Here is a 27,907-nt window from a genome sequence, read left to right on the forward strand (position 1 = left end):
AGGGGGGGAGGAGGAGAGGGGGGGGGAGGCAGGTGGGAGGAGAGGGGAGAGGGGGCAGGGTGGGAGGAGAAAAGGGGGCGCAGGGTGGGAGGAGAGGGGGGGGAGCAGGGTGGGAGGAGGAGGGGGGAGAGGGGGGCAGGTTGGGAGGAGGAGGAGAGGGGGGGGGCAGGGTGGGAGGAGGGGAAGGGGGTCAGGGTGGGAGGTGGGGCAAAGTCGGAGGAGAGGAGGGGGGGCAGGGTGGGAAGTAAATTGGGAGAGGCATGGAAAAGGAGGTGGTGGGGGGGGATCTGGATTCTCGGCGGGAGTTGGCGTGGGGGGGGGGCTCGGGATCAAATGGCTCAGAGTGCGTTGCCATCTCGTCGGATCGTGGGGCCGAGCCCGCTGAGCGCTTGCCAGGTGTTGTAGGCTGGGCAGTGGCCAGGAGACGGCAGGACCGAGTGTCCATCTCGTCTCATCTCCGTAGTTAACGCGGGGTTCCTCCCGGTTCCCTCCGGGTGTCTCCCACATGAGGCCACACGCTCGTCAATGGCAATGATCAAATATTGAAGTAAATGTCTTGAGACTCGGTGAGGCTTTCCGAAGTCAATTATTTAGCTTTGCTGCATTATTATTTGATTTAAAGCTTTCGTGACTGCAGGGATTCATATTTTTGGTTCTTTCGGTAATGTTACGTAGAAGGGAAACAATAAAATAATAAAAATATTAAAAAATACAATTCTCACGACGTTTCGACTGCAACACAAGCAAGCATCATCAGGTGTGAAAAACACAGCAAGAAGTTTTTTTCACAGCAAGAAGTTTTTTTCACAGCAAGAAGTTTTTTTCACAGCAAGAAGTTTTTTTCACAGCAAGAACATTTTCTTGCTGTTTTTCACACCTGATGATGATTGCTTGTGTTGCAGTCGAAACGTCGAGGGAATTTTATTGTTTTACATTTTATTATTTTATTATTTCCCTTCTACGTGACTTTACCGAAAGAACCAAGAATATGCATTATTATGATTGTTGCTACCGTGTTTTTATTCTTACGCACACACACGCGCGCGGCGGGGAATTCGCGGCCACGTTTGTGTCTAAGAAGATGCCCCGCATAGAATTCGCACGCGAAGCAGAAATCACTCCGCCTTCATTTGGTTTTAATTCCCTTCGAGTCACCGGACGGGTCGAGACTCACTCTTCCATCCACGCTGCCGAACAAGCGAGAGAGAGAGCGCTTGTGTCAACGTTGGCCGATGCGCACGACGGTGTGTGAATTCTCAGAACGGAATAAGTCAAGTTCAAAAAGCGACTGCGATGTTCGTGTGTACGGACGTTAGAGGTGTGTGTGACCGGCTCCAGGTGTAGTGTTGGGTTGAGTGTCACATTTGGTGTTGGCTTATTATTGCGTGCCGTGTTTAAGATTACAGTTTAGGGGACGTCCATAAATGACGTCACGCACCTGGGGGGGGGGGGTTGAGAAATGTGACGTCACATCAAAATGCGCAACTTTAAATAAATATAGACAACACGTTCTACTTAATTAAATAGACTTTTTAATAAATGTTTTCTCCTACAACATCAGAGTGCAGCGCCACATTAAATAGGCACTACAATGACAATAGTTTAAAGCGATTTGAAGCATGTTTTATTTTGAAGGGGGGGGGGCAGAGCTTTGTGACGTCATATTTGAGGGGGGGTCTGATTTTTTGTGACGCCGTGTGACGAGGGGGGTAAAAAATCGTCAAAATTCGCGTGACGTCATTTATGGACGACCCCTTGCACGACTTCGAAGTTTGCTGGTATCACCACGAGCTCTGAGTGTTTTGCTTTTAGAGCGGTGTTTGAATGAGGCTGGACAATCGGCTTTAGTTCCTCCTTGGGAGACGAGGCACCCTTCCCCGATGCCACATGACAAAGATCCCCCGTGTGGCCGGACCATACTCGTGCGGGAAGTGCTGGGAGCGAGCACACCGATGAAGGCCGGCACGGCACACGAGGTGGGTGGCCAGCACCACGACCCAGTGGCGACGTTTACACACCACACCAGGTACTCATCTGAGGCTGAGTCGACCGAGTGGAGGCCCAGGACCGGACCAGATAATATAATAAATCGCTATTCCTGGTCCTGGTGGCCCTGAGCGGAAAGCGAACTCAGGTGGACGGGTTCGTAGATCAGCGCAACGACCACAGCGCCACCGCTCCCCCTACCACAGTCACAATTAGCCTCACACGGATTCGCACAGAGGGTCCGTGGGCAAGTGTATTTAGTTTAAGCAGGCGAGAGAACTCAAGATAGATCAGGATGAGTCTCATTCACAAGAGTGATGTGGGTCACCAGCATGTCACATGCTCACACACGGCTGCCCGTGGGGGCGGGGGGGGGCACGACGGGTTTGGGAGGCAGAGACATTCGGACGCGACGAAAGTTTTACTTTTTTTAATGGAAAAAAAAAATCACGAAATCACAGTCAATTCATAAAACGGGTACCCGAGCGGGCGGTAAAAGAGAACACCAGACTGCAAGAGGCGTTCGCTTGCACGCAGAAGCGTGTTTTCCCTACCGCACTCGGCCAGCTTGGTTTCACATTGCACACAACTGGAAGCCAAGTTTGTCTGAAGACATCAAAGCAGGGCATCAAGTAGAATGTACCCACAGGCACGGACGGGTATGGTTCTTCTTGCATATCGACCAAACTCTGCTCGTCACGTTTCTTGACTGGCAAACGTGCATATTGGTGTTTTACACAAACAATATATCGTGGCTTACAACACTTTATAGCGTTATACTTTTCTGGTCGTGTTTCACTCTGTGCCTGGTGGCTTGTTTCTTGTTTTTTGAATTCGACTCTGAACCAGGGACTTTCAATTCGGGTCGAGTTTGTGGGAGGGAAACAGACTGACGAGTTTGCCATCACACACTCGCACAGACATCGTCAAGAGTCCTCAAATCCCTTGACACAAGTCATTATTTATGTACATGAAATTTCAACAATGCATTCTTTACGAGTGGCGCCTTCTGCTGCTTTGCAGCCTAACAATTTGGCGTGTCCCGTTTTCTACAATTCCCCGGTGCAGTGTAACACGAGCCACCCAATCTGCTGCGCCGCCGTGGAGCAGAGACGACGCGCTTCTGGACGCAAAAAGAGGTGACATTCCTGTGTAGTGTTCCGGGAAGATTTATTGTGGACATTAAAACCCCACACCAACACGAAGCTACACGAAATTGCACAAATTTGTAGTTTTCAAAGAACTGTGTAAACGTCATCCTGAATTTAAAACCCGTTCGCGAGTGGAGTGTGCACGCGCGCGCATGTGCACGTGGTCAGAACGTTGGTTACAAACGCTGTTAGCGAGCACCTTTTAAATCCAGCGCTGCACACAGGAGGGTGTGGTTGGGGCCCACCACCCAAGGCTGCCCCAATCCCATCCGTCTCTCCTCATCTATTTATACAATAGAATAGCAGCGGACCGAGATTCGAATCAAATTGCCAGTCATGTTGCGAAATAGTGGCACGCTGCCGTGACGATGACGCACGCGGTTTTCTGTTGTCAATTCTAGCTTGAAGGCGAGGAGTTTAACGACGCATTCGCTCGTGCTCGATCGGATCCTCCACGGAGGCCCAGCTCCTCTCGCCCCAACCAAGCAGCAGACGCAGGAAACGCAAACAGCTCGCACGGGTACCCAGAATGCCGTGCGGGCACTTCTACGAGACACGAAACACACGAGTCCAGCACGTGTTCCACCCATGTTGGAGATAACCAGCACAGCAAGGCCACTGTGATCGTTTCGAAGTACCGACACCAAACTCATGCACCTTCATTAGAGACCATCAGCACAACACGGGCCAGCCAGTGATAACGTGCATCAAGAGGCTAGGTTTCGAGAAACGTATCATAAAACAAGTGTGTTGATCCAGGGCTGAGTCTCAACACATCAATTACGGCCTTCCGAAGAAGATAATTATCCGATACTAATCCTGTGGTTTTGGGATCGGGTCTCAAGACACTGCTCATTAAAAATCATAAATAAAATGTAAAACTCCTAAGATCTCCAATTAGCTGGCAAATGCAGCCTCTTGATTGGCTGGGAGGGAGCCACAATCCTCCCCTTCATGTGTCGAGTCCGTAACTAAACAAAGCGTCTCACTATTCTCATGGCTCAGACAGAAGTGCTGAGCTGTTTATCTCTGATGACGATGAAACGTTAAGGATGTGAACCTCACACTGGCAGTGTCACGTCGTTTAAAGTCCTATAGACCCAAACCGTTACTATCGGTGCTGTCCAGCAGACTGGTTCATTATAGAAAGTGTGTACGGTGCATCGAGTGTCTACAGCTTGGCCGTACACCACATCAGGCGACTTCACTCGTTGAGGACGGCGGTTAATTGACAAGGAGGCGAATTCGGAATGTTTATGCACGATTCAGGGCTTAGGTACACCAGAGCTGATCTAGACAAACTCGACTCCATCCAAAGGACTGGCAATCGGTGAACACAACCATCGATTTATTCAGTTACGCCAAACTTAACTGGGGCTCCATCGTCAATGCTTCAATGCATCTGCCACAGCCACAACGCACTGAGAGTTAGCGTCACCAATGACAGCCCGAGTTAAAAAAAAAAACTCAACTTCAAATTTAAATAATCTTGAAATGATTTCGTACTTGGCTTCTTCACGAATGAAAACAGTAAAATTGGAGAACCGTATCGTGGATCTGCACAGCGGTCAGAGACCGCTGCTATGCAGTGCGCGGACCCGGTGGTTCTCAGCCTGGTCCACAATGACCGCACAAAACAATCCACTGTGTGTGTGTGTGTATATATATACAGTATACATCTCTAGTTTTGTCGAGTCCAGCTCTGAGGGATAAACTTGTGCGAGCATACATTTGGGATAAGAGATGCGCGGCGAGCCACTCGCCGTGCCACGGAGGGCCCACATCGCCCCCGTGTTTAGAATCGAAAGGCCGACCCAGTGGAGAGATGCGTGAATTCAAGTCGTTTGGAGAGACGTCCCTTGAGGAATTATTGCGAGGAGCGGTTTTCTTCCGTCTCTTGCATTGAATTCGGGGGAGGACCAGTCTCCTCCTTCTTGGTTGTAACCACCTCAAGCGGCGTTTCTCACTGACATCAGCCACGAGACGATGCGGGGAAGTGGGGGGGGGGGGCCCGCGGGGTCCAAGGGTCTGGACGGAGGGGGGCTGGGACGGGAACGGCCGTCTCAGTGCTCCTTGTAGCTGAGGAAAGAAAATGAGAATCCGAATATTTATTTACGCCGGAGGAACCCCATGAGCTGCGAAACTCTTTTTCACAGATGCCGCCCAGTAGGGCGGCGGCTCAGAGAGCAAAGGAGTGAGAGACCGAAGCGAACCCGGATTCCGGATCGCAATCGCGCACGTCCAAACACTTTGTAAACACACACACACACACTGCTATACCCACACAAACAAAAGTTCAAACATGGTTATTCTTCAACACCAAAACTCACAAACTCGTAGACTCGCACACATTAACACCCCACTCCTTGCCACCACTCCTATCTCTTTTTTTCTCTCTCTCAGTCAATCTGTTATGGTTGCTTTCTCCATCGGTTGCGTACCCTCGCTGCTCCTCCACGCATCCACACCAACCCCGGATCTCCTTGTACATCAGGCGGATGAGCAGCTGTAATGACACCGTCCAAGCGTTCATGTCAGAGTCGAGACAGAGCGGCACCCTACTCACCCTTAAGATAGTGGCACAAATTCCACATTCCCATAGGGGAGGATCATTCTCTGCGCAAGTTAAGGACTGTGGGCTTCCTACATAGCAGTAGAGTACGTCGTTATGGCAACCTTTGAGGGACAATGGGACCGATTCAGATGAGAAACATCATCAAGATCACGATGTAGAGTGTCCGCATGCAGTTCCCCCTGTGCTGTATCACGCATTTAAGGCATCAAAAGTCTCCCCGGAGTGAACGGGTAAATATTCCACATGACCGTCAAAAATCGAATCACTCCAGAAGACGATCATTACTGTGCCCTAGTGTCATTATTGTTGTGTATTAGTTGCCGAGTCACTGTATATTTCACGTGATTGTTGTGTTGGTTGTGGTGCTGCTGGTGGTGGTTGTCGTCATTGGGTCCGCTGGTGGGTGGCGTCGCGTTACCAGACAGGCGCACGCGTCGGCGCCCATGAGCATGTAGAAGACGTTGTCCCAGCCCAAGGGCGAGATGAGGCCAGCGAGGAGAGGCCCCAGTGCTGCGCCTGCACGCGTCACAGGGGGAGCGGTGGCGCAGCGGTTAGCGCGCCGCGCTACGAACCCGGCGACCCGAGTTCGATTCCCGCTCACGGCCAACACCGCTGACGAATATCTGAACCGGTCCTGGGTCTCCCCTGAGTCGACTCGGCCTCGAATGAGTAGCTGATGCGGTGTGTAAACATCACCACTGGGAGACAAAGGCGGACGGGTGTGGTGCTGGCCTCCCACCCCCTCGTGTGATGTGCCGGCCTTCATAGGTGCTCACTAAACAACACTTGCCCCAACAGTCTGCTAAGGCTATACGAGGAATCTTTGTCTTTGGTGCGATACGTGTGCCAGGTGCAGTACCTATGGACCCCGTGCCGTCTATGATCGCCGACACCGTGTGCAGAGCGCGCGCGTTCCCCTTGAGAGACTTGTGCGTTCCCTGCGCTCACACACACACACCCACGAGCAATGTGTAATTAAACAGAGGGTTCACGCGTGGGCGGAGGGACGAGGAGGGGGGGTGGTCAATGTTGACAGAGGCATTCACCGCTTCAACAACGCAGGGACCGAGGGGCCTGCGAGAGGTCTTCCTCATGAACAGCGTCAATGCCATCCACCACAGGACCGGAGAAGAAATGTGAAGATCGGCATTGTGAATAATGTGGGGGTTGGTTTTAGTTAAGAGTGAAGCTCGTCACCGTTGGTGAAGATGGTTGCGATGACTATAAATTATCTCACCAGGTCGGCAGAGACGGCGGTGGTGATGAGAGCGTAGGGGCCGTTCACCAGCGCCCCACACAACACCAGCATCCCTGCCACAGCCGGCACAACCACCACAACTTAGACTGCAAACTTCAGGCCACATTTGCAAATGAGACCTTGAGTTCTCAACTGGTTTTAACAAAAAAAACTTGCAACCACCTAAAATCCACGACACCCACAGCACCAGCATGTACACCACGACGACCATAACTTAAATAAAAAATAAAACCAATGCACAGAGAACCAGCATGTCGACTACAACCACCACCGCCACAATAAAGCAACAAAATAAAAAGTGGTGGTGGTGCTGGTAGTGTTGGTTTTAATGGCGGTAGTGGTGGTGATCGTGGAGTTTATCATGGTGATGACGGCAAGGGTGGTGGTGATGATGATGGTAATAATGCTGATGGTGACGTTGATGGTCTTACCTATGGTGGTCGGCATGTTCTGGTACCCGACGCTGTTGTAGACAAACAGCTAAAAGAGAAACATTCAACACCACGTGAAGCAAAGCAATGATTCACATTTCAATTGCAGTAACAGCCCGATCCAAGGTGGCTCACGACAACACGCGTTCGGATATACCGCGGCTCAAGTCGTATCCCTCAAAAAATAAAAAAAACGTTAACTTCATGTTAAATATAGCTTTTTGGTTTCCCATCGTAGGGGAGCCGGGTATGGGTCGAGGCGTTTGTATTTTGAGGCGTTTCTATTTTAAGACGTGACCTTGCGAGGGTATCCTGCGCTGTATGTCGGGGCAGGTACGTGGAAGGGTGCCATCAGGTAGTGAATGGGGTTTTTTCCTCAACCTTTCCTGTAACAGTTATCTCATCGGCAGCGCGGTCCATTGATAACACGACACCACCGCGTGCATCTATCCCATTGTAAAGAAACACATTAATGTTGGCTCAATGACATGCCCAATATATACTCTATGTACCGCCATACAAGAGTAAAAATAAAGTGTTCACAATGTAATTAAAAGTTTTCAAAACTTCAACCAACACGGTTTTACAAAAGGAAATCCACATCGTTGGGCACACGAATCCCGACAATCGGTAAACGAAATTTTTTTTCTCCAATATTTTCGCAATTGACCACTGGGTGGCGCTGTGGTTATCATCATGACGGAGATGTTGACTTGCAATTCGTGGCGAAAGGCGGCCGTTGTTGTTGTTGTGGCTCACTGATGAGCCCTTATGAGGACAAAACGTGGGTTTATGATGACTGCGAGTGCCGCGTGTAATGTCGCTGTGGCTTTCAGCGGCGGTGTCATCGGGGGTGTTACCATGGGCGCCGCAAGCAGAAGCATCACACCGCAGGTGGTGGCACGGCCCCCAATCGCGTCCGACACCACCCCAGCGAGGATCCCACCTGCAACCACAACCGGCGCAACAAACCACCGCATCGTCAGACATGACCAAGCAAGAGCATCACCTACAACTACAGAAACCGTGACGCTATCAGACACCAACACACCAAGACACTACCTACAACTAATAAAACCCTGACAATATCAGACACCCCCACATCAAGACATCACCTACAACTACAGAAACCCTGACAATATCAAACATCACCACATCAAGACACCACCTACAACAACACAAAACTATGACGATATCAGACACCACAACATCAAGACACCACCGACAACGGCCATATCATCATAGAACATCACCTATATCTACTGCATTGCACTAACCACAACAACCACATCAGAGATTAGAGCATCACCCTGCAAGGTTCACAAATACTAACACAACAACAACCACTACAACATATCAACAATGCAATGTGCCAGACCTCAACCTATCCAGTAAATTGCCTACAACATACACCACAAAACACATCAACATCAACTACAACACATTACATATCACTACAGCAAGCACACCAACTCCAACCACCATACAACCACCACAGCTGTAACACAAACAACACATCCGAAATCCCTGTTGATATACCATGATTTACTCAACAACCAAGTTACAGCAACACGTAACAGCACTTCCAAAAACAACACCTTCTATACAACCACATAAGTGATCACGACAATAACGACCACTAAACACATCAGCGTACAAACCCCGCTGCACAAACACAAAGCCACACATCTTCTTGGTTCTTTCGGTAAAGTCATCACGTAGAAGGGAAATAATAAAAGAAGAATAATAAAACATAAGATAAAATTCTCACGACGTTTCGGCCACAATGCAAGCAGCTGTCCTCAGGTGAAGAACAGGGCTGTCGGAAAGACAGCGTCCCAATGACAGCGTCCTAATGACAGGACGCTGTCTTTCCGACAGACCTGTTCTTCACCTGAGGACGGCTGCTTGCGTTGTGGCCGAAACGTCGCGAGAATTATATCTTATTATGTTTTATTTTTTAATTATTTCCCTTCTACATGACTTACAGAAAGAACCAAGAATATGAATCCATGCAGTCACGAAAGCTTTAAATTGAAACAAAGCCACACCACTGCGTTTGTATCGTGTGTGCATTTAACATTACCCAAAATTCCTCCGACATCAAACAGAGTTGAGAGGTCACCGGCGGATTTTGAGTCAAAGTGAGCTGCAAAGAAAAACGACATCATCAACGTCAACAACTTCACAGCCCCTTTAACGCATACAATCAACATGATCATCACCGACTTCTACATTCCATCAATATCATGAGCTTCACCCATGTCACCATCAGTGGTAACATCATCGACGTAACCATCACCAACATCATCATCATAACTGACATGATAATCATCACCACCAACAATGTGTGTAGCTATATCATCGTAGTTAGTGTACTAACAACTGAGGAGCCCAGATGCTTGAAAGATCTAGACACAGTTCCATCAGTGAGCTCCTCTAGAAGGCAATGATGCACTGGCTAGGTCACGTAGACCAGATAGAGGGGGATAAATGAGTGCAGCACAGGCTAAAGAAGAGATGGGTTGATGTGGTACAGGAAACAAGGAGTTGAGCGGTCTTACCGACAACTGGTGCCAGTGATATCAACATCGGCTTTCTCTGGAGGGAGTTTGTGATAGATGCTACTGGGCAGTTGAAAGCAGCCACTCCCTAGCAATGATGCAAAGCGGAATGAGAGACGCTCACAAAAAGTGAGCACAGCACCGGGTGTCTAAAACACAGCAAGTTGGCACTGTGCGCAATGCAGACGTTATAATAATTTCACCCAAAACACCTGGGGGCTGCCCCGTTTACCACTTGCCAGCGAGTCTTCGACACTGCGAATAGCCTCAAAGGCAACCTAGCCTAGCACAAGCGCCGTGGTGACGTCACCGCCACTTAGTGGCGAACGGTAGTTGTTGTTGCGTGTGGTTGCAAGTTGGGATAGTAGGTGGGCACAGCTGGTGCATCGGCCAGTCATCTCAGTCAGTGAACCCGTGGGACCTGCTGGGTCTTTTCCCGTGACCTCCTGCCAGCAGGCGTTCGACACGTCACGTGGCCTTAAAGTGCACGTAACCTGGCGTAAGCGCCGTGGTGAGGTCACCGCCACTTAGTGGCGAATGGCGGTTGTTGGTAGTATGTGTGCGAGTGTATAAATGCAAGCGCCGTTGGTATGCAAGACGGCATGCGGGTGTGCGAGTGCGAGCCCGTGAGGCTGCACCTTGGCTGGAGATGTAGAGGGGCAGCCAGTAGAGGAAGGTGTAGCTCACGAGTTTGGAGAAGAGGAGGCAGAGGGAGAACTCGATGACGCCCTGCACAAACGCGGAGAGAGACAACCACCGAGCACGATGCCAGGGTGACTCGAGGGGTAACGCGAAGGTGGACAATGTGGGGCGATTCGAGGATGATACGAAAGCAAGGGTGACTTCAGCGTGGCGGAGGTGATTGTGGGTGGGTGAAGGTGGGTGAGATGAGGGTGGGTGAGGTGAGGGTGAGGTGAGGGAGGGTGAGGTGAGGGAGGGTGAGGTGAGTGTGGGTGAGTGTGTGGGTGAGGTGATTGTGGGTGGGTGAAGGTGGGTGAGGTGATGGTGGGTGAGGTGAGGGTTGGTGAGGCGAGGGTGGGTGAGGTGAGTGTGGGTGAGGTGAGGATGGGTGAGGCGAGTGCGGATGAGGCGAGGGTGGGTGAGGTGAGAGTGGGTGAGGTGAGGGTGGGTGAGGTGAGGGAGGGTGAGGTGAGGATGGGTGAGGCGAGTGCGGATGAGGCGAGGGTGGGTGAGGTGAGAGTGGGTGAGGTGAGGGTGGGTGAGGTGAGGGAGGGTGAGGTGAGGATGGGTGAGGCGAGTGCGGATGAGGCGAGGGTGGGTGAGGTGAGGGAGGGTGAGGTGAGGGTGGGTGAGGTGAGGGTGGGTGAGGTGAGGGTGGGTGAGGTGAGGGTGGGTGAGGTGAGGGTGGGTGAGGTGAGGGTGGGTCAGGCGAGTGTGGATGAGGCAAGGGTGGGTGAGGTGAGAGTGGGTGAGGTGAGGGTGGGTGAGGTGAGGGAGGGTGAGGTGAGGGAGGGTGAGGTGAGGGTGGGTGAGGTGAGGGAGGGTGAGGTGAGGGAGGGTGAGGTGAGGGTGGATGAGGCAAGTGCGGATGAGGCGAGGGAGGGTGAGGCGAGGGTGGATGAGGTGAGGGTGGATGAGGCGAGTGCGGATGAGGCGAGGGAGGGTGAGGCGAGGGTGGATGAGGTGAGGGTGGATGAGGCGAGTGCGGATGAGGCGAGGGAGGGTGAGGTGAGGGAGGGTGAGGTGAGGGTGGGTGAGGTGAGGGTGGGTGAGGTGAGGGAGGGTGAGGTGAGGGAGGGTGAGGTGAGGGTGGATGAGGCGAGTGCGGATGAGGCGAGGGAGGGTGAGGCGAGGGTGGATGAGGTGAGGGTGAATGAGGCGAGTGCGGATGAGGCGAGGGAGGGTGAGGCGAGGGTGGATGAGGTGAGGGTGGATGAGGCGAGTGCGGATGAGGCGAGGGTGGGTGAGGTGAGGGAGGGTGAGGTGAGGGTGGGTGAGATGAGGGTGGGTGAGGTGAGGGAGGGTGAGGTGAGGGAGGGTGAGGTGAGGGTGGATGAGGCGAGTGCGGATGAGGCGAGGGAGGGTGAGGCGAGGGTGGATGAGGTGAGGGTAGATGAGGCGAGTGCGGATGAGGCGAGGGAGGGTGAGGCGAGGGTGGATGAGGTGAGGGTGGGTGAGGTGAGGGTGGGTGAGGTGAGGGAGGGTGAGGTGAGGGAGGGTGAGGTGAGGGAGGGTGAGGTGAGGGTGGATGAGGCGAGTGCGGATGAGGCGAGGGAGGGTGAGGCGAGGGTGGATGAGGTGAGGGTGAATGAGGCGAGTGCGGATGAGGCGAGGGAGGGTGAGGCGAGGGTGGATGAGGTGAGGGTGGATGAGGCGAGTGCGGATGAGGCGAGGGTGGGTGAGGTGAGGGAGGGTGAGGTGAGGGTGGGTGAGGTGAGGGTGGGTGAGGTGAGGGAGGGTGAGGTGAGGGTGGATGAGGCGAGTGCGGATGAGGCGAGGGAGGGTGAGGCGAGGGTGGATGAGGTGAGGGTGGATGAGGCGAGTGCGGATGAGGCGAGGGAGGGTGAGGCGAGGGTGGATGAGGTGAGGGTGGATGAGGCGAGTGCGGATGAGGCGAGGGTGGGTGAGGTGAGGGTGGATGAGGTGAGGGTGGATGAGGCGAGTGCGGATGAGGCGAGGGTGGGTGAGGTGAGGGTGGGTGAGGTGAGGGTGGGTGAGGTGAGGGAGGGTGAGATGAGGGAGGGTGAGGTGAGGGTGGATGAGGCGAGTGCGGATGAGGCGAGGGAGGGTGAGCGATGCGAGGTCTCCTCACCGGAATCCTCAGGGCGCCCATGAAGCTGATGGCCCGGGGAGCCCCCCCTCCCCGGGCGCCCCCCTCCCCGCCGTCGCTGGCCCCCCCCGGAAGTGCCCCCCCCGCGTGGAGGCTGGTGATTGACGTCTCCTCGTTAATCCCGGAGATGGGGGCGAGGAGGGGTTCACGGTCCCCGTCCTGAGACACGGGAACTCCGTCACGTACGCTCGACTCACCGTCGCAACCCGAGACGCGCAAGGACATCCCCCTTTGTCCCGTGCTGACATTTTATCAAATGCTCCGAATCACAAAGACAAACATTTTCTCTATTATTTTCACGAAAAGGTTGGCGGTGTGACTTACAATCCACTACGTGGCTTGAAACCTGCCACCTGCACGTGGAAGCTACAAATGCAGTCCGTGCCACTAAGTCCGCCAAACAGAATGGAGCAATACTCTTTGGTTCTTTCGGTAAAGTCACGTAGGTGAAAATAAAAATAATAAAAATGAAAATAACTAAATTAAATCACGACATTTCGGGCACAACACAGGCGCCCGTCATCAGGTGGAGCAAATGACTAGAGAGAAACCCTACAATGGCACTGCACATAGACTCAATATATATTTCCCTTACATGTGGAGGCACAGAACAGAGTTCTGCTTTTGTCTACTTTGACCGCTACTGAAACTAAACTGACCGTTACTGTCACGGTGTTGAGACGAGTGGCTAGCGCTGTGCACCGCGTGTAAGACAACACAACGCCAGTTTCCGTGTTTTCCGTACCGGCTACTCTAATTCTCACGCTGTGCAATATTACTGTGCGCTTACCCTTATTTACATGTGTAAACGTTGATGTTTAAAACATACATATATGAACCAAAAGTACCAGTGGATGCGTTTTACTTTCCAGAACATGATTCAATCTTGAGAATACGTGAACAACAGATTTATTATCGATGCTTCAGGATCCAGGAGCGTCTCTTTAACATTTAACAATTGTTCCCTATCATATGGTGGTTTTTTAAAAGATGAAATTTGATTAATTGCTTGGACAATGAGGTTGACTTTGATCGCTGTTTTCTATCTCTTCTGGTCAATATTATTTAATACATATTTCTGATTTTTATATTTTTCACCATCGTTAAATGCTTCCATTGATCTGGCATTTACATTTGGAATGAAAACTTGACAATACTTGTGCATTTGTTTTACTACTCTTAAGACGCTTTTGTAATCCAGGCTTCACTTAGAAAAAACAATAGATGCCAAGACAGGAGCTGAAGAGACACGAGGAAACGTACGAGGGCGCAAGGAGACAATGATAAGGGGAGACATCATGACTGAACACACGGACGCATGAGGGGATGTGGAAAGACACAACATGACAACACAAGGACACATGAGAAAACACCAGGATATACAAGAATTGAACACATTAAGATATATTAAATGCAGACCATTGTTGAGATAGCAAGAGAGACGAGTGGACATAGTGACAAAAGGGAACACACAAGGACAGGACGTGAAGAGGTGATATTCGGCTTCTGTTCTTTCACCTGAGGTACAGCCGGGTTCCCTTGACTCTCCACTGATGCCAGGACACGCATCTAAACATCAACACATCGCCACCACCACCACCGTTAGCATCACCGTGACAATCATCGCGACAACTCTCTTGGCGACGTCTACTCTAACGCAATAAAATATCGTCGCCACCATCTACATATGAACAATGCCATCACCAACAGTGTTACCGCACTAAAATTACACTCACAAACCTCACCGCCATCACCATCACACACGCTGAATAGGGCAGCAGGGTGGCACAGGGGTAAAGCGTGCGTCTCACATTAAGAACGTCCTGGGTTCAATGCCCGACTCGAGTGCCTTTCTTCGTGGCGTTTGAATGTTTTTGGGTTGTCTGGTTTCCTCCCACAGCGGAAGAAGAATGCAAGGTAACTGATATTGTCCAAACATTGCCCACTCGTGCAAAAACGTATAAAGATCCTCCTGATAAAGAAGAGTCTTGAGTTTCTACGAGAATTTACAAACGTATACCAGGATTAATTCTCTTTTACAAAAGTGGCTTGGTTCATTAGTATGCCGGTTGGAGGGTCGTGATTGCTATGTATATTCCGAATTGAGTAATATGCGGGTAATTTGAAAGTGTGACAAATTTGGACCCTAAAAAAAGAATCGGTGCTCATGTACAGCACAGGGCTTTCATCCCAGCGTGTTTCCATGTTGCCGTGCCCTGTAACCGCGCTCACTCACGTGATGCTGAGGAGGGCTGCATCCAACATCCTCTGGATCTGTAACCAGGCAGACACATCGACGTGCATATAAACATGGAGATATGTTTGTACGTGTTCATCTGCGCTACGGACAAGGCGACCCGAGTTCAATTCCCGCTCGTTAACAATAATAGTGGCGGATCTTTGAACCAGTCCTGGGCCCCTCTTCTAGGTCGACTCAGCCTTAAATGAGTACCCAGTGCGGTAAGTGTAAACAACAGCAATGGGGAGACAAAGCCGGTTGGGAGTGGTGCTGGCCACCACCCCCTCGTGTGCCATGCCGGCCTTTCAGAGGTGCTCGCATACGGAACTTTCCCCAACTGTCTGTTAAATGCTATGTGGGGGATTTGTGTCTTTTGTCTGTAACATAAGCGCGTAACCACTCAGCCCTCCTCCAAATGATTGGACTAATTTGAATAAATAATGTGAACATTGACTCCGTTTTGTCTCGTTCGTACCTTCTCTGTCTCGTTTGTTCAGTCGTGTTTGTTCCATTAGTCTGAAGCTTATGTATTGTAAACAAAATCTAATACTCATCTACCAAATGTTACAAATGATATGCGAGGATAAGAACCGATTTAATTCATGAATCAATTCATCACAACACATTCTCTTTCTGTCCTCAAATGATGCAGTCAGTTACAGGCTCGATGGTAACAAATTCAAATGAACCTTTTTTTTTACTACTCCTGCACAAATGTATCGCGTGCTTTTCACGAATTGTAAAAGCAGACAAACGGGTTTGTTCACAGTGTAGCCTCCTGGTGTGCGCTGTTCACAGCCAGAACGGATTCACCCTGGAAATGGATGCTTTTACAAAATGGGTGCTTCACCCAAATTTTCTATTATTGCTTCTTTACAAGTAAGTTGTCTGGACCCAACGTTTGTTCTTGGACATAGAGTGGTGAGCACAGGTGGTGGATCTGCCCAGTCATCTTTGTCGAACCTGAAGCACCTGGGTGGTGTGTCCTGGGAATCCCTGCCCGCGAACATTCCACACTAACGATGTCACCGCCACGTAGGGGCACTTGACGGATGTTGTTTTGCATATGTGTGCGTGCAAGCGTGCAAATGTGTGCGCGCGTGGGGAGCCGTAGCGTAACAGTTAGCACATTTTCTTGGTTCTTTCGGTAAAGTCACGTAGAAGGGAAGTAATAAAATAATAAAAATAAAACATAATAAAACAATTCTCACGACGTTTCGGCCACAACGCAAGCAGCCATCCTCAGGCGAAGAATGAAACACCCCAAGCTTGGAGCGTATATTTAAGCTGGGTTAGAGGGGGGGGAGGTGGGAAGAAGAGCGCCTAAACAAAATAATTTGCATATCAAGAGGAATTCAGCATATGGAAAATGCGTAGGAGGTGGGCGGGGGGGGTTCCAAATCAATACTATGCCCGTGCATTATGCAGGATTAGCAGCATCAAAGGGGGGGGGGGAAGGGGGGGAGCATTAACAAAGGAAAGGAATGTTAATAGTATGTAGCTGTAGTTACTAAACAACCACGTAAAAAACTACAGTATAAACTGCATGACAAACTAAAGTATAAACTACATAGCATCATCAGTAAACTTACTATACTCTACAATAAGCTGAGTTACTAACAGTAAGTAATACATGAAAAATTCTACGTTGTAAAAAATTATATAATATGCTTCCATCTAAACTTTATTCTCTTACATCACACGCGTCTATACCGTACTATATACTTCCATAGGCAAAACCAACATTAAATTACATACTGTATTGCTATAAACCACCCTATACCTTATACATTTTTAATATAACACTATGTATTATTCTACCCACCCTAATGTGTATCAAAATGGTTTATTACGTCCTTCCAGTGATTGCTAAGCCAGAATCCATCTTCTCGGTTAAAATTGTCTCTGTGTTTGTAAATGTGGATCGCCTCATGTACGAATCTCTCATGATAGCCAGATGGCTTGCAGAGAACCTCTGTCTTGGAGAAGTCAATGTCATGTGAGCCCACTGAGTTGTAACAGTGATCTGCCACGGCTGAGGTGTTTGTCCTACAGTGTTTCAGGTCAGCTTTATGTTCACGGATGCGGTCCGAGACATGTCGTTTGGTTTCCCCAATGTAACTGCTACCACAGAGGCAACTTAGTTTGTAGACACCAGGGTACTGTATGTCTGGAACCACATCTTTTACAGACGGTACCAGATCACGGATTTTATGTACTGTGTTGAATCGGACCTGGATCTTGTGTTTAATCAGGATTTTGGAGATCTTTTTTGTGACCCCAGCAATGTAGGGTAAGGTGATGGTCTTGAAAGGCTCCTCAACAGGATCTTTCTTGGTGGTTGGAGTGATGGCTTTGCGGATTGTGTAGTCGGAGTAACCATTAGCCTTAAGAGCTTGGCGTACGTGTTTGAGTTCACTGGAAATGTGTTCATGGTCGGAGATGCATTGGGCTCTATGATATAGAGTCTTGATGAGAGAATTCTTCTGGGATGGATGGTGGTGGGAATCCGGTTTTAGATAAGCATCCGTGTGGGTGGCTTTCCTGTAGACAGAGTGGCTCATTGAACCATCAGGTCTCCTTTTGATTAGGACATCCAAAAAGGGTAGCTTGCCATCATTTTCGACTTCCATGGTGAATCTGATGGCTGGGTGTATGGAATTGATATGGTCGAGAAATTGGTCTAGAGCAGGCCGGCCATGTGGCCAGATGACAAAAGTGTCGTCTACGTACCTCTTCCATAAGGTCGGGCGTAGAGTCGCAGTCTGGATGGCGTCCGTCTCAAATTTCTCCATGAAGATGTTGGCTACAACCGGAGATAAGGGGGAGCCCATTGGGGTGCCCTCAATTTGCTTGTAGAAGGTTCCATTCCAGGTGAAGTATGTATTGGTTAAGCAGTGTCTCACCAGGGGGGGTACCCCAGCATTCAGTCCTTGATGAACCAAGTCTTCAATGATTGCGATGGTGTCAGGCACAGGCACCTTGGTGAACAAGGAAACCACATCAAAACTGACAAGCAGGTCGTCTGGGGACAGGGCAATCCCCTTGATTGTTGATACCAGGTCAGTAGAGTTTAGTACTGCAGAGGTGGTTTTTCCAGTGAAAGGCCGTAGGATTTCGGACAAAAAACGAGCCAGTTTGTAAGTCGGGGAGTTGATAGTAGAGACAATGGGACGAAGAGGTGTATCTTCTTTATGTATCTTTGGCAAGCCGTACAATCTTGGTGGCCTGGCTGCAGAAGGTTTCAACGAGAACTGTTTGGTCTGATCAATTAATGCGGTTGAAGCAGAAATGATGTTGTTGGTTTTGGAGACGAGGCTGTTGGTGGGGTCTCTTTTTATTTTTGTATAGCTGCCATCGGTGAGTAGTTCTTGAATTTTGTTGTTGTATTCTATTTTGTCCATGATGACAGTGGCATTGCCTTTGTCGGCTGAGAGGATGACAATGTCATCCCTCTTTTTTAATTGAGCTAATTCAAAACGCTCATCTTTGCTGATGTTGCTAGCTGGCATCTTAGCGTTTTTGAGGGTTACAGAGATTTCCGATCTTGCTACGTCTGCAGCGATGTGACTCAAGCCCTTGAGAGCTACATCTACTCGAGCAATTATATCATTAACTGGTATGTGTCTAGGTGTGACTGCAAAGTTTAGTCCTTTAGCTAAAACGGATTTCAAACCTTCAGAAATAGGACTGTTACTGCGATTAATTACGACTTTGTTAACATCTAGCTTTTCAATGTGTGGGTCCGGTTTCTTGTTTGAGAGGCGGTTGAATTTGGAAATCAAGTTGTCCTTACATTTAGTCGACATAGCGGCAGCTGAAGAGGCAGTCATTTTTTCCACATGTTCCCAATCCGATGTGGACATTGTTGCACTCAAGGATAAGTGTGATTTGTCCGAAATCCTACGGCCTTTCACTGGAAAAACCACCTCTGCAGTACTAAACTCTACTGACCTGGTATCAACAATCAAGGGGATTGCCCTGTCCCCAGACGACCTGCTTGTCAGTTTTGATGTGGTTTCCTTGTTCACCAAGGTGCCTGTGCCTGACACCATCGCAATCATTGAAGACTTGGTTCATCAAGGACTGAATGCTGGGGTACCCCCCCTGGTGAGACACTGCTTAACCAATACATACTTCACCTGGAATGGAACCTTCTACAAGCAAATTGAGGGCACCCCAATGGGCTCCCCCTTATCTCCGGTTGTAGCCAACATCTTCATGGAGAAATTTGAGACGGACGCCATCCAGACTGCGACTCTACGCCCGACCTTATGGAAGAGGTACGTAGACGACACTTTTGTCATCTGGCCACATGGCCGGCCTGCTCTAGACCAATTTCTCGACCATATCAATTCCATACACCCAGCCATCAGATTCACCATGGAAGTCGAAAATGATGGCAAGCTACCCTTTTTGGATGTCCTAATCAAAAGGAGACCTGATGGTTCAATGAGCCACTCTGTCTACAGGAAAGCCACCCACACGGATGCTTATCTAAAACCGGATTCCCACCACCATCCATCCCAGAAGAATTCTCTCATCAAGACTCTATATCATAGAGCCCAATGCATCTCCGACCATGAACACATTTCCAGTGAACTCAAACACGTACGCCAAGCTCTTAAGGCTAATGGTTACTCCGACTACACAATCCGCAAAGCCATCACTCCAACCACCAAGAAAGATCCTGTTGAGGAGCCTTTCAAGACCATCACCTTACCCTACATTGCTGGGGTCACAAAAAAGATCTCCAAAATCCTGATTAAACACAAGATCCAGGTCCGATTCAACACAGTACATAAAATCCGTGATCTGGTACCGTCTGTAAAAGATGTGGTTCCAGACATACAGTACCCTGGTGTCTACAAACTAAGTTGCCTCTGTGGTAGCAGTTACATTGGGGAAACCAAACGACATGTCTCGGACCGCATCCGTGAACATAAAGCTGACCTGAAACACTGTAGGACAAACACCTCAGCCGTGGCAGATCACTGTTACAACTCAGTGGGCTCACATGACATTGACTTCTCCAAGACAGAGGTTCTCTGCAAGCCATCTGGCTATCATGAGAGATTCGTACATGAGGCGATCCACATTTACAAACACAGAGACAATTTTAACCGAGAAGATGGATTCTGGCTTAGCAATCACTGGAAGGACGTAATAAACCATTTTGATACACATTAGGGTGGGTAGAATAATACATAGTGTTATATTAAAAATGTATAAGGTATAGGGTGGTTTATAGCAATACAGTATGTAATTTAATGTTGGTTTTGCCTATGGAAGTATATAGTACGGTATAGACGCGTGTGATGTAAGAGAATAAAGTTTAGATGGAAGCATATTATATAATTTTTTACAACGTAGAATTTTTCATGTATTACTTACTGTTAGTAACTCAGCTTATTGTAGAGTATAGTAAGTTTACTGATGATGCTATGTAGTTTATACTTTAGTTTGTCATGCAGTTTATACTGTAGTTTTTTACGTGGTTGTTTAGTAACTACAGCTACATACTATTAACATTCCTTTCCTTTGTTAATGCTCCCCCCCTTCCCCCCCCCCCTTTGATGCTGCTAATCCTGCATAATGCACGGGCATAGTATTGATTTGGAACCCCCCCCGCCCACCTCCTACGCATTTTCCATATGCTGAATTCCTCTTGATATGCAAATTATTTTGTTTAGGCGCTCTTCTTCCCACCTCCCCCCCCTCTAACCCAGCTTAAATATACGCTCCAAGCTTGGGGTGTTTCATTCTTCGCCTGAGGATGGCTGCTTGCGTTGTGGCCGAAACGTCGTGAGAATTGTTTTATTATGTTTTATTTTTATTATTTTATTACTTCCCTTCTACGTGACTTTACCGAAAGAACCAAGAAGATGAATCCCTGCAGTCACGAAAGCTTTAAATCGAAAGTTAGCACATTCCACTAAGAACCTGGCGACCCGAGTTTTATCCCGCTCATGGCCAACATCAGTGATAATTATCTGAACAGGCCCTTGGCCTCCCCTAGGTCGACTCAGCCTGAAATTAGTACCTGGTGTCGTGTGTAAACATTGTCACTGGCATGGTGTTGGCTACCCAACCCCTCGTATGCCATGCCGCCCTTCATAGGTGCTCGCTAACAGCAATTGCCTCAACAATCTAGTTTTGGCTATGTGGGGGATCTTTGTCTTTGTGTGTGCGCATGCATACGCTCGATGAGGAAGAGAAAGCAGACGAGTCCCATGCCGGTCATTATGATTCCCGGCACGACGAAGGAGTAACCCCAGCTGGTGGAGACCCACACCCCGGCAATGAGGGACCCCACGATGTTGCCCACCGACGTGTGCGAGTTCCACACGCCCATGATGAAGCCTCGCCTGGAAGGAGACCACGTGACAACGCAACGTTACTATGATGCCAAGTGATACAAAACGACATGAAGAACCTACATGTACAGGGCTCTTCCTACCAACATGGGTTTCAGACCTATCTAGGCCATTATAACAAGTTAACACAACACATGGCCACAGTGAGGGCATTAATGATGGTGGAAGTGAATGAATAATTCGTAATTTTCTAATTAATAAATTAGTGAAAGAGAGGGAATTGATGAATGAACGAGGGTTGATGACCACATTACATGGAGTCCTACTAACCGAGAGAGCGAATGAGTTCATGGAGTAATGAGTGGAAATGAAGAGTGAGTGGAAAACGAACTTACCTGCCCTTGCCGAACCAATTTCCAATGCAGGCTATGACGCTGGGCCACCCGGTGGTCTGAACGAGGCCATTCAGCACCTAGACCATCACGACAACACCACAGTCAACATCATCATCATCATCATCACCAACATGGTCACCATTACATTACTACAACCATCGCCAACATCATCATCACTGTCACATAAACACCATCAACATCCTACCCACCATCACCAACGTTACCACCACCATTACCACTATCACATCAACACCACCATCAACAACATCACCACGGCCACCACATAAACACCATCATCATCACATAAACAACACCACCATCAACATCATCATTACCACCATCACACCAATACCAATACCCGCTAATCACCACCAAGTGATGGTGACATCACCACGGCACCTGCGCCAGGCCAGATGCACTTTGAGGCTGAGCCACATCACATCAATACCACCACCATCGCCAACATGAACACTAAATCACCAATGTCAGCACAGGGAACTCTCACGACCACAACACGAGTCGTCTCAATCGTCACACCGTGTCCCCTCACCTGCACGACAATGTAGAAGGGCAGGCTGTGGATTCCCCAGAAAAATCCGAGGCCGAAGAGAATGGTGAAACAACCGCTGAGCACCATTCCCACCGTGAGGTACAGCCTCATGGGCACCCGCTCCCCTATCACGCCACTGTGGAGAGCACCGTGCAGTCAATACTCAACCACACAGTCGCTCTGCAACTACGCACACACAGTCGCTCTGCAACTACGCACACACAGTCGCTCTGCAACTACGCACACACAGTCGCTCTGCAACTACGCTTCACACAGTCGCTCTGCAACTACGCACACACAGTCGCTCGCAACTACGCACACACAGTCGCTCTGCAACTACGCACACACAGTCGCTCTGCAACTACGCACACACAGTCGCTCTGCAACTACGCACACACAGTCGCTCTGCAACTACACACACACAGTCGCTCTGCAACTACACACACATAGTCGCTCTGCAACTACGCACACACAGTCGCTCTGCAACTACGCACACACAATCGCTCTGCAACTACGCACACACAGTCGCTCTGCAACTACGCACACACAGTCGCTCTGCAACTACGCACACACAGTCGCTCTGCAATTAAACACACACAGTCGCTCTGCAACTACTCACACACAGTCGCTCTGCAACTACGCACACACAGTCGCTCTGCAACTATGCACACACAGTCACTCTGCAACTACGCACACACAGTCGCTCTGCAACTACGCACACACAGTCGCTCTGCAACTACACACACACAGTCGCTCTGCAACTACGCACACACAATCGCTCTGCAACTACGCACACACAGTCGCTCGCAATTACACACACACAGTCGCTCTGCAACTACGCACACACAGTCGCTCTGCAACTACGCACACACAGTCACTCTGCAACTACGCACACACAGTCGCTCTGCAACTACACACACACAGTCGCTCTGCAACTACGCACACACAGTCGCTCTGCAACTACGCACAGTCGCTCTGCAACTACACACACACAGTCGCTCTGCAACTACGCACACACAGTCGCTCTGCAACTACACACACACAGTCGCTCTGCAACTACACACACACAGTCGCTCTGCAACTACGCACACACAGTCGCTCTGCAACTACACACACACAGTCGCTCTGCAACTACACACACACAGTCGCTCTGCAACTACGCACACACAGTCGCTCTGCAACTACGCACACACAGTCGCTCTGCAACTATGCACACACAGTCACTCTGCAACTACGCACACACAGTCGCTCTGCAACTACGCACACACAGTCGCTCTGCAACTACGCACACACAGTCGCTCTGCAACTACGCACACACAGTCGCTCTGCAACTACACACACAGTCGCTCTGCAACTACGCACACACAGTCGCTCTGCAACTACACACACAGTCGCTCTGCAACTACACACACACAGTCGCTCTGCAACTACACACACACAGTCGCTCTGCAACTACACACACAGTCGCTCTGCAACTATGCACACAAAGTCGCTCTGCAACTACGCTTCACACAGTCGCTCGCAATTACACTTCACACACAGTGACAAACACAAATAAAACATATGTTTCCGTAGCCAGTGCAAATGATCCATATTTGTTTTTGGTGTTAGGTTATGTGGTGGTAGTTTTATGGCAAATGCATTGTCATTGACCCCTCCACTACCCACCAAGGGCCTCGCATTTACAAACGTAATTGATCCGTGCCAATTCATTGATCAAATTCTGACCAATAAAGTTCCTCACTGGTGGCTTAAGAATGTCCATGACTGATGTTGAAATTGAGTTTCCTCCAGGTGCTCTTGATTTTCTTCCACAAGTATTAATAAACACTCATTAATTGGCTCTTAAAAGAAAAAGAAGAACTCAAGAACTTGGAGGGTTGATGAAACCGGGTTCACCGGCTGGCTGCCTTTCAGCTTGTCTGTGGCTTCCCCAGCGATTTGTGAGATGCAATTTTAAGAGAGATATTTATATATTTTAAAGACTAAAGTAAAACAAACTGCTACACGTCACCTGAGGAACATGCCGATGGCGTACGCGCCCAGGAAAGAGTAGTCCAGAGCTCCCAGCAGCTCCTTATAGTTACTGCGATCTGACATCATCAACAACAACGACAACAACAACACGATTACTGCCAATTCATTCACATGTCAGATTATAATTATCGTCACCACTTAAATAATTAGGTGCAGCATGAGTGATGTGGTCATCTGAGTGGTGGTGTAAGTTGCCGTGACGAGTGGTGCTGTGTTGTAATCAGCATGGTGCAGTGGCGTTAGTGTGGTACCAGTGGAGCGTGGTGTCAGTGTAAGTGTCGTGTAGCATGGTGCAGTGTGGTACCAGTGTGGTGTGGCTTCATGTTATTCTGGAATGGTGTTTGTGTAGTGCGGGAGTGGTGCTTACTCTGAGTGTGGCGTGGTGTCAGTGTTGTTAATGTGGCATGGTGTCAGTATAGCATGTGGTGGCGTATCATGGTTTCAGGGCAGTGCCAATGTAATGTGCCTTGCTGTCATACCAAATGGCTTCCAGTCACACCATGTTTCATTATTTTCTTTGAACACCAGGTTCTCTTTAAAGCTGAATGGTTCCATCCCCGCTGAGCAGTTTTTATGCAGCTGAGACTAAACCACCAGGGACATCGACATCACCATTAACATCACCACTGACAACACGAACAATCATCAACGTGTTCTGCTGCACCGTCAACACATCAAATGAACAAAAATATCAACATCACAATTAACATCACCACTACCAACACATCAAAACCTTTCTGTTCCGCCAATACAATCACGGTAATTATGTGAGAGCTGCCGTTCTAATTGGTACTGCATGAGTGCTACGAGTATTTGGACGACAGGGTGGAGCAGTGGAAAAATTTGTGAAGGGTGTGGGTTCGATTCTTGTCTCGGATCCCATTGTGGTTGGAGTTTGTATGTTCCTCCACTGTTCTGCATGGGTATTCTCCGGGTTCTCCGATTTCCTCCCATAGTAAATTAACTCATAGTATCTCACTGGCATTGGCCAAACGTCCAAATGCATGTGCGTTAAACTTATTTCGTACCGAACGTAGCCAACCGTGCTCATGCTGAAACATTAGTTAAACGTTACTTCATTTGGATTGCAGGCGGCAACATCGCCCCCTACGGAGAAAACCTGACAAGATCCTCCTTAAAAAGAGTCGTGAAACTCAAAAGGCTTTCCTGGGTAAACAGTGGAATCGTCATCATCATCAGCATAATTGAGTACTGTGGTGAATGTGAAGCGTGAGTTCTGTTTAAATGCTGCTCGAGTGCTGGGGATGGCGGGAGAGCGTGTGAGAGTGGTGGGAGTTGTGTGCGCATGTGCGCGGCATGTTGTGTGTATGCGCCGTAGTGTAGCGGTTAGCACGCTGCGCTATGAATCCGGCGGTCCGAGTTTGATTCCCGCTCACGGCCAACACCAGTGACGATTATCTGAACCAGTTCCGGGCCTCACCTACGTTGATTCAGCCTCAAATGAGTACCTGGTGCGGTGTGTAAACATTGCCACTAGGAAGACAAAGGCGACCGGGCGTAGTGCTGGCCATCCACCCCCTCATGTGCCGTGCCGGCCTTCATAGGTGCTCGCTAACAGCACTTGCTCCTACAGTCTGTTAAGGCTATACGGGGGATCTTTGTCTTTGTGTGTATGCAGCGTGCTTGCACAGTAATTAGTGTCCCTTACCTTTACAATGCTGATGGGTTTTCGGGACATGTGAAACGCCGCGTAAAGAAGGAAGGTGAGGACCAAGATGAAACCCCGATGCCTGTGCCACACATCACATGACAAACCGCACAAAGCGCACAGACACACACTTGTGATCATCTGACAAAAGGATGAGGCATTCATTTTAAAATAAAGATATGACTTTTAGGAATTTTTTTGAAAGACTTTTGCTCCTGGGGTCATGTCATGAAATGCGGAAAATCACAGTCGGAATTCTCACAGTGAGCATTACACCCCCTTGCGTCAGGAAATGTCCCCAAAAGATGACATGGCACAACTATTCCTGAAGTCACTTGATTAGGCCTTCTTATTCACACTCGTGTCTGAACACCACCTTTTACATTCCACCTTTTTTATCGTGTCCATCCCGCGTCACTCACACCAAGTATTTTCATTCTCACGGCAGGCATGTGCTACATTCAGAGAAAACCCAAAAGTAAGGTGAAGTTGTATTCGTGCAGTCATTGGCGACCAGGCTGAGGCCGTTAACTCGCGACACCCGCGGACCCGGTTTAACCAAAGGGTGGTTGCCTGGATTCAAACCCCAGCTCTCATCAGTTACCAGCTCCGTGCGCTGACAAAGCACGGAGCACCCCTCATGACCGGCCATGCCATCGACAAGGCAAGGCATTGCATGTGGTAAATGAAAAAAAAAGTATTTGAGCATAATCGAGTGAGGCTACCGGGGGAATGATATGCAAATTCCTTTGTCAAGGCGCCCTTCCTCCTCTAACCCAGCTTAAATACACGCTGCCAAGCTTGGTGGTGTTCATTCAGACGCTGTCTTTCCGACAGACCTGTTCTTCACCTGAGGATGGCTGCTTGCGTTGTGGCCGAAACGTCGTGAGAATTGTATTTTATTATGTTTTATTTTTATTATTTTATTATTTCCCTTCTACGTGACTTTACCAAAAGAACCAAGAAGATCAATCTCTGCAGTCACGAAAGCTTTAAATCGAAATTTAAATCGAAAAATGACAAGATAATTAATCACACCTCCCTTGCAGGTCAAAAGTGAACATACACGAGACTCACTCTCTCACTGACGTGACAGCCGAGAGGTCACCGCCAAGCTTCCCGGAACGACACATTTCTTATTGTGTGTGCATTACGGACGATGCAAGGCAACAAAAATGTCGCACGCAAAGCCCTCAAGGCTTCCGGTGGTCCACGATATCACGGACCTTATCATGGAACGTAGGAAGTTGTTAGCCACTCGGCTTTAGCGTTGACTGAAACTATTCCGGGAATTTGTTTTACAGTAATTTGTTTTATCAAAATATCCTATGATTAAAAATCTCCTGGATTGCTTTAAGTAGTCGCCGGGAGATCGATGCCAATTCTGGAAGAGACCTCCCAGCCAAATCAGGAGGGTTAGGCAACCCTACCCACCTGAAAACCTATATATGGGCCGTGAATTTGGCTCATCTCGTCCATGGATGTAAGCCAATGTTACCTGGGAAACATTTTTCATTGCTGGGTTTCAAATTCACTCTTTTGTGCTGTTTATTTTATTATTTAAGCGCTGCTTATGCGATCACGAGTTGTTTCAGGAGAACAACCCGAGGGATTTAAATGCATTTGTGAAAATGTGCACGCTCTTTGAAGGTTTTTTTTTAATACATGTGCTATTTTAATAAACACCTTTGTGAGAAAGCCAATGAGGAAAAGAACAAAGCTGCCCATGGTGAATTCCATCCACTGATGGATAACAACAGCCAGGAAGCTAATTAAAGTAGGAAGCTAATTCTTACCAAACCCAGCCCGCCCCGCCCCCCATTATCATTGATGAAAGGTGTTGTATTAGCTGTAATTATTCGGAGGCACAGGAAGTTACTCAACTTGCACAAATTAAAATGGGCATTTCCATTAGAGTAATTTGAGCTATTTCCCCCCCTTACT

General features: G+C 48.9%; 1 protein-coding gene across 2 annotated transcripts in view; it reads right to left on the reverse strand.

Moving 5' to 3' along the window:
- Positions 1-2,401: 2,401 nt before the first annotated feature.
- SLC37A2 (solute carrier family 37 member 2) overlaps positions 2,402-27,907 on the reverse strand; it is a 33,413-nt gene continuing 7,907 nt past the window's right edge. For both annotated transcript variants that reach the window (XM_078594101.1, XM_078594102.1), the window contains exons 2-19: positions 25,964-26,045; positions 24,774-24,879; positions 24,272-24,350; positions 22,258-22,393; positions 21,708-21,784; positions 21,197-21,363; positions 14,993-15,030; positions 14,275-14,325; positions 12,739-12,915; positions 10,604-10,694; positions 9,488-9,550; positions 8,262-8,347; positions 7,402-7,450; positions 6,950-7,023; positions 6,572-6,650; positions 6,131-6,228; positions 5,579-5,643; positions 2,402-5,216 (exon numbers count right to left, since the gene is read on the reverse strand). In XM_078594101.1, the coding sequence (XP_078450227.1) occupies positions 5,201-5,216; positions 5,579-5,643; positions 6,131-6,228; positions 6,572-6,650; positions 6,950-7,023; positions 7,402-7,450; positions 8,262-8,347; positions 9,488-9,550; positions 10,604-10,694; positions 12,739-12,915; positions 14,275-14,325; positions 14,993-15,030; positions 21,197-21,363; positions 21,708-21,784; positions 22,258-22,393; positions 24,272-24,350; positions 24,774-24,879; positions 25,964-26,045 (1,534 nt within the window). In that variant the 3' untranslated portion in view covers positions 2,402-5,200. The remainder of the gene's footprint in view (positions 5,217-5,578; positions 5,644-6,130; positions 6,229-6,571; positions 6,651-6,949; positions 7,024-7,401; positions 7,451-8,261; positions 8,348-9,487; positions 9,551-10,603; positions 10,695-12,738; positions 12,916-14,274; positions 14,326-14,992; positions 15,031-21,196; positions 21,364-21,707; positions 21,785-22,257; positions 22,394-24,271; positions 24,351-24,773; positions 24,880-25,963; positions 26,046-27,907) is intronic.

This window comes from Lampetra planeri, chromosome 5 (assembly GCF_965212315.1).
Source record: "Lampetra planeri chromosome 5, kcLamPlan1.2.h2, whole genome shotgun sequence".
Classification (NCBI taxonomy): domain Eukaryota; kingdom Metazoa; phylum Chordata; class Hyperoartia; order Petromyzontiformes; family Petromyzontidae; genus Lampetra; species Lampetra planeri.